A 13,458-nucleotide genomic window follows, 5' to 3' on the forward strand; every position below is an offset into this window, starting at 1 on the left:
AACCAGACAGATAACAGATCATGCATTGAATATGATGCTGCATCAAAGCAAATACATGTTAACTTACCACCTATCTTACGCTAGCCCCTTCTAATTGGCTAAGGTTGAATTTGCTTTTGCTTAATAGTTGTTGTCATAGAGGATCCTTCCCATTCATGCCTACTAAGATATTTTTTTAGAAGTGAACAACCTTCTTAGGCCCCCACGCCCTTTCTTAAGAGATGGAACAATTGTCACTCAACAGCTCAAAACTGACCGGAACAGTATTTGTCCTTTGATCTTTAATCTATAGACCATGTATATCGGCTTTTCATCAGCCTCCGGCTCCGTGACATCATCTCTTCTGGGGTGGAGTTTCAAGATAAATGGCATGGCTGCAGGATTTGATATTTTTAAGCAATTCCAAAACATCTTCCAATCTGACCTGAAACGGAATAACATAAGAATTCTATATCAATTATGCACTGACACAAAAAGTCTATTCAATTGGTACCAAATGTATCGTCTCATCAACTTCCAATACTTCTATTTCAGAATATGTTTGCTATCTCTCCTTCATAGTTTTGCTTCAGATAGAAAACATGACTAATGGATGTAAATTTTCCCAGAAAATGGAAGCAAAATTAGTAAGCACTCTTGATCAGGAAAGAAAAGCAGCATCAATTAAAGTTAAAACATTTCACTAACAATAGAACAAGGAAACTTGATTTACAAGTGGGTAACAACTAGCTAGGAATTAAGGCATTCCACTACTAAAAATAACTCTTAAGGGGTTAACGATTAAATTGATGAGGATAATAAGTACTCCATACGTTCACTTTTACTTGTCAGAGTTGGATGTGATACATCTATTCAGAAAATAATAACTGACATGTTATTTTACCACACTACTCCTATTAATTGATATTGGCATAATACATAAATATGCCTTTAACTTGGCCTCAACTGAAATCTATATTTTCTAACTTTAGTTGTGTACAAGTAGACAGACACTTAAACTTGTATAAAATTGAACAAATAGACACATTCGTCCTGCATGGCGTTCTACATGACAATTTTGTGTCCAATGTGGCATCCTACATAGCATCCTATGTGTATTACGTCACATAGGATACGTGTGCCTATTTGTTTAATTTTATACAAATTTAAGTGTCTACTTTTGCATAACAGAAAAAAGTAAAAGATAACAATTATACTCACTAAATGAAAAGAAGTCCAACAAGACCTCTAAAAAAAAGGGAAGAAAGAAAAATAAAGATTTATTCATGAAATAAAAAAAAATAAAAAAAGAGTGTTGGAAAATGAAAGGAACCTCAAGACATCTAAATTCTAATTAATAAAACATTCCAAGGGTTGACATAAATGTATTTATTGGAAGATCATGAAAACAACTCCAAAATTGAATAGACTCCAATAAGTGTCGGTAGATGCATGTACTGAAGCAAATTTTCTTTTATTTAGCTGATGATTCATTATCATTTTAAGAAGTACCACTCCGCCATTTTAAATTATTTATCGTGATTGTTTTTAGAAAAAGTGATGTGAAATCATTTTCTTTGTCCATTTTTATTTGTTATTATTCTAAAAATGAAAAAAGGATAAAAAAAATGCACTTAAATTAATATACGAAATTGAAAAAAAAAAGTTTATACTTCGTTCCAAAAATATCCCTGCCGTTAATATTTTTGTCCAAAAATGCCCATATTGTTACTTTTGGAGTCAAATGATATGAAGTTGAAGTTTTGTTTGGACATGAAATTTTGATTTATTGACTTGTATTATCTTTCATAAACATGGAACCCCACAAGTTGTGAAAACTATCAAAATTTCTCCAATTCGTACACAATCATAACAAATGAATAAATCATAGTTCATAATAAGATATCAAAATATCCTAAGACGCCGCATTAATAAAATCGAATATACTCATGTTCCTTTTATAAATAAATGTTGGAGATTACAAACTTTCAAATACACACAATTTTATAAAGATCCACTAGTTATCAGTAGTTATAACTAGTTATTCTTTAATTTAATCATTTCACATAGTACAAACAATTTCTTCACGCTGAGTATGAATATTTTTTAGCAAAATTTACAATGATATGTATTCTTTTACAAAATATAAACTTATGAAAATTTTACGTATAAAAAAGTTGAAATCATGCTAACATTTTGTTGTAATGTATGCAACTTATTATGATGAAAAATTAAAAAATAGTTAAAATAAACTGATTTTTATAAAATATAAGAATGTCATGTCATTATTCAACTTTACGATCCAAGAACCACCCTTTCAATCTTCATATTTTTTCTCCCAGATTTAATATACAAACTGCACTAACTTGATTAATTTGATTATTTTTTTATGTATGAAAAAAAAGGGATTAATTTGGATTCCCATTAAACAATTTCTTTAAGGAAAATAAAAGGAAAAATTGTCTATCTACACATCTTTATTTATCATATTTTTTTTTAATCCAAAACTCAATTTCATCGGATACATTGTTTCTCTTTCATCCAAACCCATATTTTCCTCTTCCTTTTTTTCACTTCTCTAATTTCTTCCTATTTTCACTTCCACAATCTTAGCAGTTAATTACAAGTTTGAAATTCAAATTAGTTCTCTCTCCAGTCAACCTATATCAACTTCCTCAATAGGTAGTATTTTCTTTTCTTCAACTTACAGTTCATATTTTTTTTTCATATTCAAGTCCTGATACATATGAATGATGCTCATTCTTTTAGCATTTGGTACTATCCAGTTAAACGTAGCTAACATTGATCGTGTTTATGATTCTGATGACGATGGTTGGACTGAAAACAGATCCAGCCAAATACACGATTAATTACATCAATTAGCAATGACGAATATAAATATTGATAAGCAGAAGTCGAAGAAGGATGTATCTTCTTCCTCTAAACTTAATGTGGAAAAAAATCCCAAAAAATAGGTAGAAAAGTTGAATCTGTAATTTTATGGAAAAGTCCTTCTTTACCAAAGGTTTTGATTTCTAATGTATCTAGTGATATTTTACTTTTTAAATCATGTATAATCTACAGTTTTCAGCGTTATGATACATTACAGCTTATAATATAATGTATCGTGTTGAAATATTATTTTTGATACATAATCCTAAGTTTTTGAATCATAAATTTTCATGCATTATGTGTATGGTAAGGTTACTGCCATGTGACCAGGAGGTCGCAGGTTCAAGCCTTGGAAACAACCTCTGACAGAAATGCAAGGTAAGACTGCGTACAATAGACCCTTGTGGTCGGGCTCTTTCCCGGACCCTGCGCATAGCAGGAGCTTTAGTGCACCAGACTGCCTTTTTTTTATGTGTATGATTTTGTACTAGATACACACTTCTTCAAATTTAAGTAAATTTTGGTACTATATATATTCAACTAGTATCATTCACAAATTTAGGGTTATTTTTTATACATAACCCTAAGTTTGTTAATCATGAAATTCTGTGTGTCATGTGTATGATTTTGTACTAGATACATAAATGATACAAAATTAAGAACAAGTTAGTACCAGATATATCATTCACACACATAGGATTTATACATAACCTTAAGTCTGTCAATCATAAAATTATATGTTTCATTTGGATGGTTCTGTACTTGATACATAATTGTTTTAAATATAAGTAAAAGTTTATATTCATCTAGTATCATTCACAAACCTAGGGTTATTTTTTATACATAACCCTAAGTCCGTGAATCATAAAATTATATGTATCATGTGTATGGTTCTGTAATTGATACATAATTGGTGCAAATTTAAGTATAATTTAGTACCATATATATTCATCTTGTATCATTCACAAACCTAGGGTTATTTTTTATACATAACCCTAAGTCCGTGAATCATAAAATTCTATGTATAATGTGTATGGTTCTATAATTGATACATAACTACTGCAAATTTAAGTAACAAATTTCTTTAATACAGGGTATGAAATATGTGATCAGAAATTTTTTATCTTTTGGGATAGATTGAAAGAAGAGAATTTAGGAAAACTAAAAAGAAAAAATGGATGAAGAAGAAGTTGAAGAATGTGTCACGCCCTGGGAGGGTAGACGTGGCCGGCACTCAGAAACCATTTCTGGCTCCCAAGCGAACCACTTGACCTGATCACACACCCGTTCATTCATTCAATCAGCGAAAGACTTAAAATAAAGGGATAATTAAGTGGGCAATTCCAATCAACAAGCTAGTTCAAGGAACAAAGGCCATTGGCCAATAAATCAAACTCCAATCTATGTCATTAAAATAGTCTGACAAGAACAATTCAAGAAAATAAAATATTAAATCGATCCATCACTATCTAATCTACGAAGCCTCTATCACTACTATCTAATTGGTGCCAATGACAGGTTCATGGCTACCTCAAATCAGAATGAAAATACTAACTCAACGCAAGAATAACATAAGTGGTATCCTCCGAATGTAGGGGAGGACTCACCAATAAGCTGAGTGTGAATAGATCCTCAACGGTGTGCATATTGATGATCTCTTAAACCTGTCTCTGCATCATGAAATAATGCAGGTCCAAATGGACGTCAGTACATAGAATGTACGAGTATGTAATATAGCAGAATGAAACATGTGTCAAGATAGAGCAATACCAGTTCAAATATCTCAAGTCATAAAGATAAGAGACTCAATCAAGGTGTCATAAGTCTAAAGTAAGAATACGGTTTAGACAGAGACCAATCATATACAATCCAATCCAATCACATACAATCCAATTCAATTTAATCACATATTATCCAATCCAATCCAATTGTATACCATCTGATCCAATCCAATCATCTATAATTCGATCCAATCCCATCATATTCAATCCAATCCAATCCCATCATGTACAATTCAATTCATTCAAATCCAATCATTTACAATCCAATCACATATCATCTAATCCAATCCAATCCAATCAAATCATATACAATCAATTCAATAATAAAGTCAAATGACTCAACTCAATAGATATGCAAATTAGAATTTAGCAATGCTTTACAATTCGACTCAATCGTCTACAATCACAATCAAACCAATCATATCATGCACAATCCACTTAATTTGGGAGTTTCTCTAACTGACAATAATTCTACCACCTATAAGTAGGTGATGCACAATAAGCCACGTCATTGCCACGTCTTTCCATACCTTGCCAGGGCATGAATGAATTAACCAATCATGGATTCCATCAATCAATCAAGTCCTATCATTTCAGGACAATAAAATGGGAAACATTCGACTTTAACAGTCCAATTCCATGAGAAGCATTCGACTTTAATGGTCCAATCCCTTTCTATATTGACGGCGTAGTTTATGGGATTCGAGTATGGACTATATTCTTACCCAATTTGATAATCAATACTCCTCCCAAGGCTCAATATGAACATATTTATCAAGTGTGTAAAATACTCAAAATACTCATTTAGTCTCTTAGGACTTAGTTTCAAATCAGCTCATTTAGTCTCATTGGACTCTTTTCAAAATTCAACCAATCTAGTCTCATTGGACCTTCATTCACAATCAACTCATCTCAATCATCAAACTCCTGTTTTTGAATTTGATACCATTTCAACTCAATGAATGCAGAAAATATTAGATGCATTTAAAACATAATTTTTAACTCCTCAACTCAAACTCAAAATAGACATTTTAATGTAAAAATACTCAACTCGTTTATACTCAAAATACTCATGTTCAAAAATAATAATTAAGAGACTTCTCAAACTCAACTCATGCTTAAACTCTTTTTAAATCAAAGATGGAAATAATCATTCTTTAAACTCAAAATAGTGTATAAATAGTTTATGCAAAAATGTTCACAAATCATTTATTTAAACACCTTCTCAAACAATCATTTATACTCATATGACTCCAATCAAATTAAATTATGTAAATCACATATCATGTAGTCATATTAGACTCCAATCCATTTCATCTCAAACATCATCATTCACATCATCATCAAATATCTTGCTCTAAAATCTTTATTTAATTTTATGTTCAATTTATAGAGACAAACGGACATTCTAGCTCTACCAAGGTTTTGTTCCTTTTTATGTCATTCACATTCATAACTATCCCAATTTATTCTTTTCATTCCAATTAATACATATACACATAAACCATCAATCACAACCTCAAGACAATTATGACAAAAATGAAATCTCATCTTGAGTTCATGTGAATGAATACATGAATCCACACTCTCAACAAAACTCAACTTGAGAACACCATCACTACATATGAATTTATATACAAAAATTCATTGTTGTCAATATATAATTATGGTTTGTAAATAAATATGAAAGATAATTATCCAAGAATTCAAGTCATGAAAATCATCAATCAATTAATAGTATATAAAAATATTTTATAGTTTAGGAAAAATTCAAGAAAACTTCAGGTTGAAGCCTTTCACAACTTCCATCCAACACATCTATGGGGCATATGGAAGAACTCAATCTATATTTTAGGTTAGCCTTACATACCTGACTTGAAGAACAACTCAAAGATTTGATGGCCTTACTTGAAGAACTTGAACTCTAGCCCTCCTTCTCTTCTCCAATTCTTTCCCTCAAATTCTTAGGTGTTTTTGGAGAGAAAACCCTTAGAAACTGATATGGAGGCGGAAAATGGTGATCCCTAATATAGTGTTTTAGATATAGGATGGGTGGAAAAGGTCCAAAATGTCCTTTTCTCAAGTAAAATCTGGAAAACATATCCAAAAACCTACAGGCGCTATAGTGGTGCATCGCGCCAAGGGAAAAACTTCAGAGACTAGTTTCGAGCGCTATAGTGGCGTCGGGCGCCAAAGCAGCTCCACGCCTGAATTTTTTGCAGTAATAGTAAATGATCATAACTTTTGACTCTGAACTCCAAAAAATGCAATATTGGTGGCGTTGGAAAGAAGACTCAAATAACTTTAATTTGATAGGTCATGGACCACCCAATTCATTATATGATAGGATATATGGTCACTCAAAGTTGACCCTTATACGAACTCATTCGAAAACTTAGTCGATAGAAATTCTTTGAACTCGGCTTGGTGTTAGAGATCTCTTATGATCCTAAAACACATCTAATACACTTCAAATATTTAGGAATTGATCCTAACTCATATATAAAATTACAAGTCATTCGGTTCGAGTCTACGCACATGTGAAGAACGGTTCGAGTCTTGGCGGAAAAACAATCGGGGTGTTACCGAAGGGCTAAATCAAGAGCAGCTATTGTAAATAGACCATCTGATCTTAATGCTCTTACTCCTTATATAATTCGTCATTTTCCTCTTTTGAAAATATGCTTGTTTATGATTTGGTAAGACTGTAATTTTGACTCTATTTTGGATGTTAGGCTGGTCGATTAAGTAGATTGTATGAGTCTTGGGAGGAAAACTCAGATATTGGAATTGTACTAAAAATAACTTCTTTTCACCTTTCTGTTTTGTTAATTTTCTTTGTTGGTCTTATTTTTCTTTTTAATTTATTTCAAATTAAAGAATTTTTTTTACCATTTGGGATAGATTGGGGAGAAGAAAAATTGAAATTTGAATTGTTTGAAGTTCTTAAAGTTTTGGGAGATATTGATATCAATTTGTTTTGCATGATTTGTGGAACTGATATTTAATTTTACCTTTAATTTACTTTTTAAATGTAACAACTAAGCTATCTAATGTATCACAATTCATGTATCTGGATGGCTCCTATGTAACCGGATGTGGCAAATTTGAAGGGATTTTTGTAAATTGAAAAAGGGTAGAGATAAAAGGTAATTTGCTCCTTACACTATGAGATTTATTTAAGTTGTTCAAAATAAAATACTTTCTACTAAAAAAGTCCATTCTATTTAGGAATTCAGCTATTTAAATACATCGTCTATTCTAATTTATATGGAACCTTTCGCTTTCAGAAAGTCAATTTTTTAATTTTTGAAGCTAAATTGGATTAGATCAACCTAATGTTTATAAAAACAATAAGAAAAGTACTAAAGTTGTAATTTTTCTCATGTTAGATATGATGACAAAATCTATTATAAAATGCCATTCAAAGTTTTTGAATCTCGAAAAGGAAAAGTATCACGGGCATAAAGGGAGTATTGCGTTAATTGTACTCTGGAGATAGGAGTTGATCGATAATTTAAATTTTAAATTTTATGAATTTTTACAACGGTCTCAATTTAATAAAATTGGTTTCACAGTCAAATATTTATGAATTTTTTAATACATATACAAAATTTGAGCAAAAATTATTAAGTTCTCGTGAATTCCTATATCACAGGGTAGATTTGCCAGGGGCAAGGTGAGGGTGGCCTCTGTGGTCAACAAGATGAGAGAAGAGAGACTAATACAGTTTAGGCATGTGAAGAGGAGATACGCGAATGTGACAGTAAGGAGGTGTGAGAGGTTGGCAGTAACATGAGTTGGGAGATGTAGAGGTAGGCCGAAAAAAGAAGTCGCATAGTCTTATTCTTAAATATGTATTACTATCTTTCACTTTCTTTGTATCTTGCTATTTTTTTGTTGTATTTCGCAATCCTCCTTCGAAAACCACGACTTTCTTGATCGCCTCATTCGGGGCGCCCTCACCTGATCCTGAGCCAGAGGCCCATAAGCTCTTTTGAATCGAAGGTCTACCGGAAACAACCTTTCTACTCAAAGATAGGATAAGGTCTACATACATCATATCCTCTCTCCAGAGCCCACTTGTGGAATGACACTAAGTATGTTATTGAAATTCAACTATGTAAATCTTATTTCGTGGTGGCAAAGTGAACCCATATTTTGGTAACCCACCCAATTCGCCCTTATTTTAATGGGTTGGGTGATTGATTTTTTAGATGGGTAAAATATGGGTTTAAACCCATATTCAACTCATATAAATATGGAAAAATTACCTAAATAGACAACTTATTTTATCATATTCTCTAAAATTCCCTACCATTTGAAAAAAAATACAAAAATTCCTATCTTTTATATTCTCTGATACATCACTGTACGCGATATATATCGATCGGATACATCACTTTACGTGATGTATCAAAACCAGATGCATCACTTTACGCGATGTATCGGTCAGATGCATCACTTTACGCGATGTATCGGTCAAATACATCATTTACGTGATGTATCAGGACGTCGGATACATCACTTTACACGATGAATTGATTGGATACATTACTTTACGTGATGTGTCATGACGTATATGATGTATATGGATTCAACCTAACAGAAGGGATTTCAATTTTTTTTTAAAAGAGTAGGAAAAAAGTGTAATTAGGAAGAATCACTATAGGATATAGGTAAAATTTACTAAAAATATGGGTATCATGGATAAAATATGGGTAAACTATGGGCTAGCCAAATGGGTTAAACTTCCAACTTTTATTTACTTAAAATTCATGATATCACAAAAAATATTGTAATTTCCCTTCATTTTTATGTTATTCATTAAAACTAATTATTCTCCTCTATAACTAAAAAAAATAAAAATAAAATTGTAAAGGTGAAGTCCTTGGCCCTCAGAGTCGGTTCGAAAGTCAGGTTCCGGATTGGGAGTCAGGATCAAGCCACAAATCAGGTATCGAGAACGGGTTTCGGATTTGTCGTTGAGGTCGAGTGTTGGAGTCAAATTACAATTTGAAAGTCAGGTTCGGGGTCAAGTGTCAGGATCGGGTCCCATGTCGTGTGTCGGGGTTGGATCTTGATACAAACGTCGGGTCCCAATTTGGGGGCTGGGCTCCAATTCGAATCTTGAATTGAAGTCGGGTCCTCGATTGGTTGTTGGGTTTGAATTTCAGATTGATCATCAAGATTGGCTATTGGGTTCTAATTCTAAATTGAAAATTGGGTCTCGGATTGGATGTCGGGGTAGATTTCGATTTAGGTATCGAGATCGAATTCCGGTTCGTATGTCTGGTCCCGAATTGAGGGTCGAGATCGAATTTCGAGTCAGAAGTCGGGGGTTGGGTCTTGGATCTGGTTCAGAGTCGCGTCCCGATTTATTAGTCGGGTTCCTCATCGAATGTCGAGTTTAATGTTATGACACAATAGAATTAAATAAAATATTTTCAACATTTTTCATCCAAAGCAGACTAAAAATATTTTCACCATATTGAATTTCTTAAAGTAAAGTACTATTTACTCATGAAAATATGGGTAAACTAATATTTTACCCAATCTATTTGTTACCCAACCCATTTTTACCCATATAAAATATGGGCGAGTTAAATTATTATCCATTTTATCTTGATCTATTTTCAACCCTCCCAAATTTGACGAACCTGCCCATTTGCCACCACTAATCTTATTCAACCAAACATGAGAACACTACTGCAATTGAAATTTTATTCTAGCCACTTGCCAATTTGAATAAAAGGTCGGCAGTTGAAAATATAGACCTTTCCTCTTATGTAATCCAAATTTTAGTCCAAGAAGGAGATGGACCAACTTGGTAGATGACTTTTGTTGGATTCTTTGAGAAGACTTGGAATATAGTAAGTAACATTTTTGGACTACTATAGAAAAAAATTGGATTAAATAGATTTATATCAAGAAATGTATAAACAGGAGAACAAACCACAATTTGGTCACAACAATTTCCCAATCAAGAACATTGACAATGTTCTTCAATCTTGTTATACTAGTGTCTCTCTTCTTAGTTGATTTTGCACCAGTTTCTTGTGAAGTTGATGCATTCATTTACAATGGATTCCAATCAAGGAATCTTAGCTTGGATGGCATAGCAAAGTTCATGCCCGATGGCATTTTGCTGTTAACAGATTCTGAAACACAAGATCAGGGACATGCTTTCTATCCAAATCCAATTCATTTCAAGAACTCAACTAATGGTACTGTAGTTTCATTCTCCACAACCTTTGTGTTTGCCATTGGGTCTGATTATGGAATTTTGAGTGGTCATGGACTGGTTTTTGTTATCGCACCACGGAGAAGAATTCAAGGGGCTTTGGCATACCACTATCTTGGCCTTTTTAACTCAACCAATAATGGGGATAGATCAAACCATGTTGTTGGAGTTGAGCTCGATACAATCTATAGCGAAGAATTTGGTGATATCAATGCCAATCATGTTGGAATTGATATAAATGGATTGAGGTCTGTAGCAGTTGAAACAGCTGGTTATTTTGATGATACTGGCTTGTTTCATAACTTGACTCTGATTAGTGGTCAGCCAATGCAAGTTTGGGTGGATTATGATGGTAGCACTAAGGAAATTAATGTAACAGTAGCTCCATTACATGTGGAAAAACCAGTTAAGCCACTTTTGTCTTTAAAAACTGATCTTTCAGCAATTCTTGATCAGACCATGTATGTTGGTTTTTCATCATCAATTGGCTCAGTCCCAACGCATCATTATATCTTGGGATGGAGCTTCAAGACAAATGGGGAAGCTCAAGAACTCTCTCAACTTCCTAATCTTCCTCATCTTGGACGCAAAGGGACATCAAGATTCGTAAAGATTGGCTTGCCTTTAATCTCTTTGGTTTCACTTTTTTTAGCAACCTCAGTGGTGGTTTATTATTTAAGAAGGAAGAAGTATGAAGAACTTCTTGAAGATTGGGAATGCGAGTATAGACCGCAAAGGTTCAAGTATAAAGATTTGTACACTGCCACTAAGGGATTCAGAGAAAAGGGGGTGTTGGGAGCTGGAGGATTTGGTAAAGTTTACAAAGGAGTGATGCCTATAACCAATCTTGAGATAGCTGTAAAGAAGATATCTCATGAATCAAGACAAGGGATGAAGGAATTTGTTTCGGAGATTGTAATCATAGGTCGTATGCAACACAGGAATGTGGTACCACTTTTGGGTTATTGCAGGCGAAAAGGGGAGTTACTTTTAGTTTATGAGTACATGTCTGGTGGAAGTCTAGACAAGTATTTATACAACAAACCAAGATTCACCCTTGATTGGAACCAAAGATTCAGAGTTATTAGAGGTGTAGCATCAGGACTATTTTTCCTACACGAAGAATGTGACCATGTAGTGGTTCATAGGGACATTAAGGCCAGTAATGTCTTGTTGGATGGTGAACTAAACGGCAGACTAGGAGACTTTGGACTCGCGAGGCTATATAGTCATGGAACCGATCCTCAGTCTAGTCGTGTCGTTGGTACTCTTGGTTACCTTGCACCAGAGCATACTAGAACTGGCAAGGCAACACCTAGTAGCGATGTATTTTCCTTTGGGGCTTTTCTGCTTGAAGTTGCCTGTGGTAGGAGGCCAATAGAGACAAGACAAGACGATGATGATCTGATTTTAGTCGATTGGGTGTTCTCGTGCTGGAATAGAGGTAATATTCTTGAGGCAGTTGATCCAAACATAGGCACTGGTTTTGTTCCAGGGAAAGTGGAGTTGGTCTTAAAGCTAGGCTTGTTCTGCTCTCATTCAGAGTCCTCACTTAGGCCAACCATGCGACAAATCTTGTTGTTCTTGGATGGTGTTGTGGCCTTACCAGAGTTATCAGCTCTCGGTATATCATCAGCTGGCCTAACGTTTGACCATCACGGAGGTTTTGATGATTTTGTCACATCGTATCCATCTTCAGTTAATGCACTTTCCGGCTCTCCATCTGTAACAGACTCCTTTCTCTCTAGTGGCCGATGATTCTTAAATTAAAAATGTTTGTAACTTTAGCTTGTAAGTTTTAATTGAATCTCTGTACTACTGCACCTCAAGCAAGATGGAACTGCACATTCTTTTCATCAAATTTTGCTTCAACTTGGTAGCATACATGTAGTCAGAGATACTATTGATTTATGAGTTACCTGCTTCGAAGTTTAGGCAACTCAACGACAAGGATTGCCTAGTAATTTGCTTGAGAAAAATCCATTTTCAAGATCACAAGTCCAAGCTCATGAATTGACATGATGTGCTAATTGAAGTCCAAAAGGCGTAATAGATAAATGTGCCTGTAACTTGGCTTCAACTTGCATCTATGTCCACCGACTTTGGGTGTATACAAGTAGACACTTAAACTTGTATAAAGTTGAACAAGTAGACACATGCGTTCTATGTGGCACCCTACGTGGCCAATTTGCATCCTACATGGCGTTTTATGTGTACAATGCAACGTAGGATGTGTGCCTACTTATTCAATTTTATATAAATTTAGATATCTCCAAAGTGGGAGGGTATATAGTCAGCTCAGACAAAGTTAAAAAACATTTATTTATTATGTCAGTCCAAAAAGTTGGACTTGTTCCTATCTTGATTTTTGTTGAAAGCAAAGTGAGAGGTCCAATATTATCAGTATCCACGACGTGGTTAATTTACTGATTGAACTATATATGTGACAATTTATGATCCAAAAAAGTCTAACGCATGCCTACTGAATTTGACTATGTTGTGCAAGTATTTGTCATATATATATAGCTTCAAGAAAAGGGCATTAGGCAATAGATAGTCAAA

The 13,458-nt window shown here is 33.8% G+C and overlaps 1 protein-coding gene across 1 annotated transcript; it reads left to right on the forward strand.

Moving 5' to 3' along the window:
- The first annotated feature begins 10,455 nt into the window (after positions 1-10,455).
- On the forward strand, positions 10,456-12,892 carry LOC129882352 (L-type lectin-domain containing receptor kinase IV.1-like). Its single transcript, XM_055956606.1, has one exon. The coding sequence runs from the start codon at positions 10,651-10,653 to the stop codon at positions 12,652-12,654; it is 2,004 nt and encodes a 667-aa protein (XP_055812581.1). The 5' UTR covers positions 10,456-10,650; the 3' UTR covers positions 12,655-12,892.
- The last annotated feature ends 566 nt before the right edge of the window (positions 12,893-13,458 follow it).

Source organism: Solanum dulcamara, chromosome 3 (genome assembly GCF_947179165.1).
Source record: "Solanum dulcamara chromosome 3, daSolDulc1.2, whole genome shotgun sequence".
NCBI classification, from domain to species: domain Eukaryota; kingdom Viridiplantae; phylum Streptophyta; class Magnoliopsida; order Solanales; family Solanaceae; genus Solanum; species Solanum dulcamara.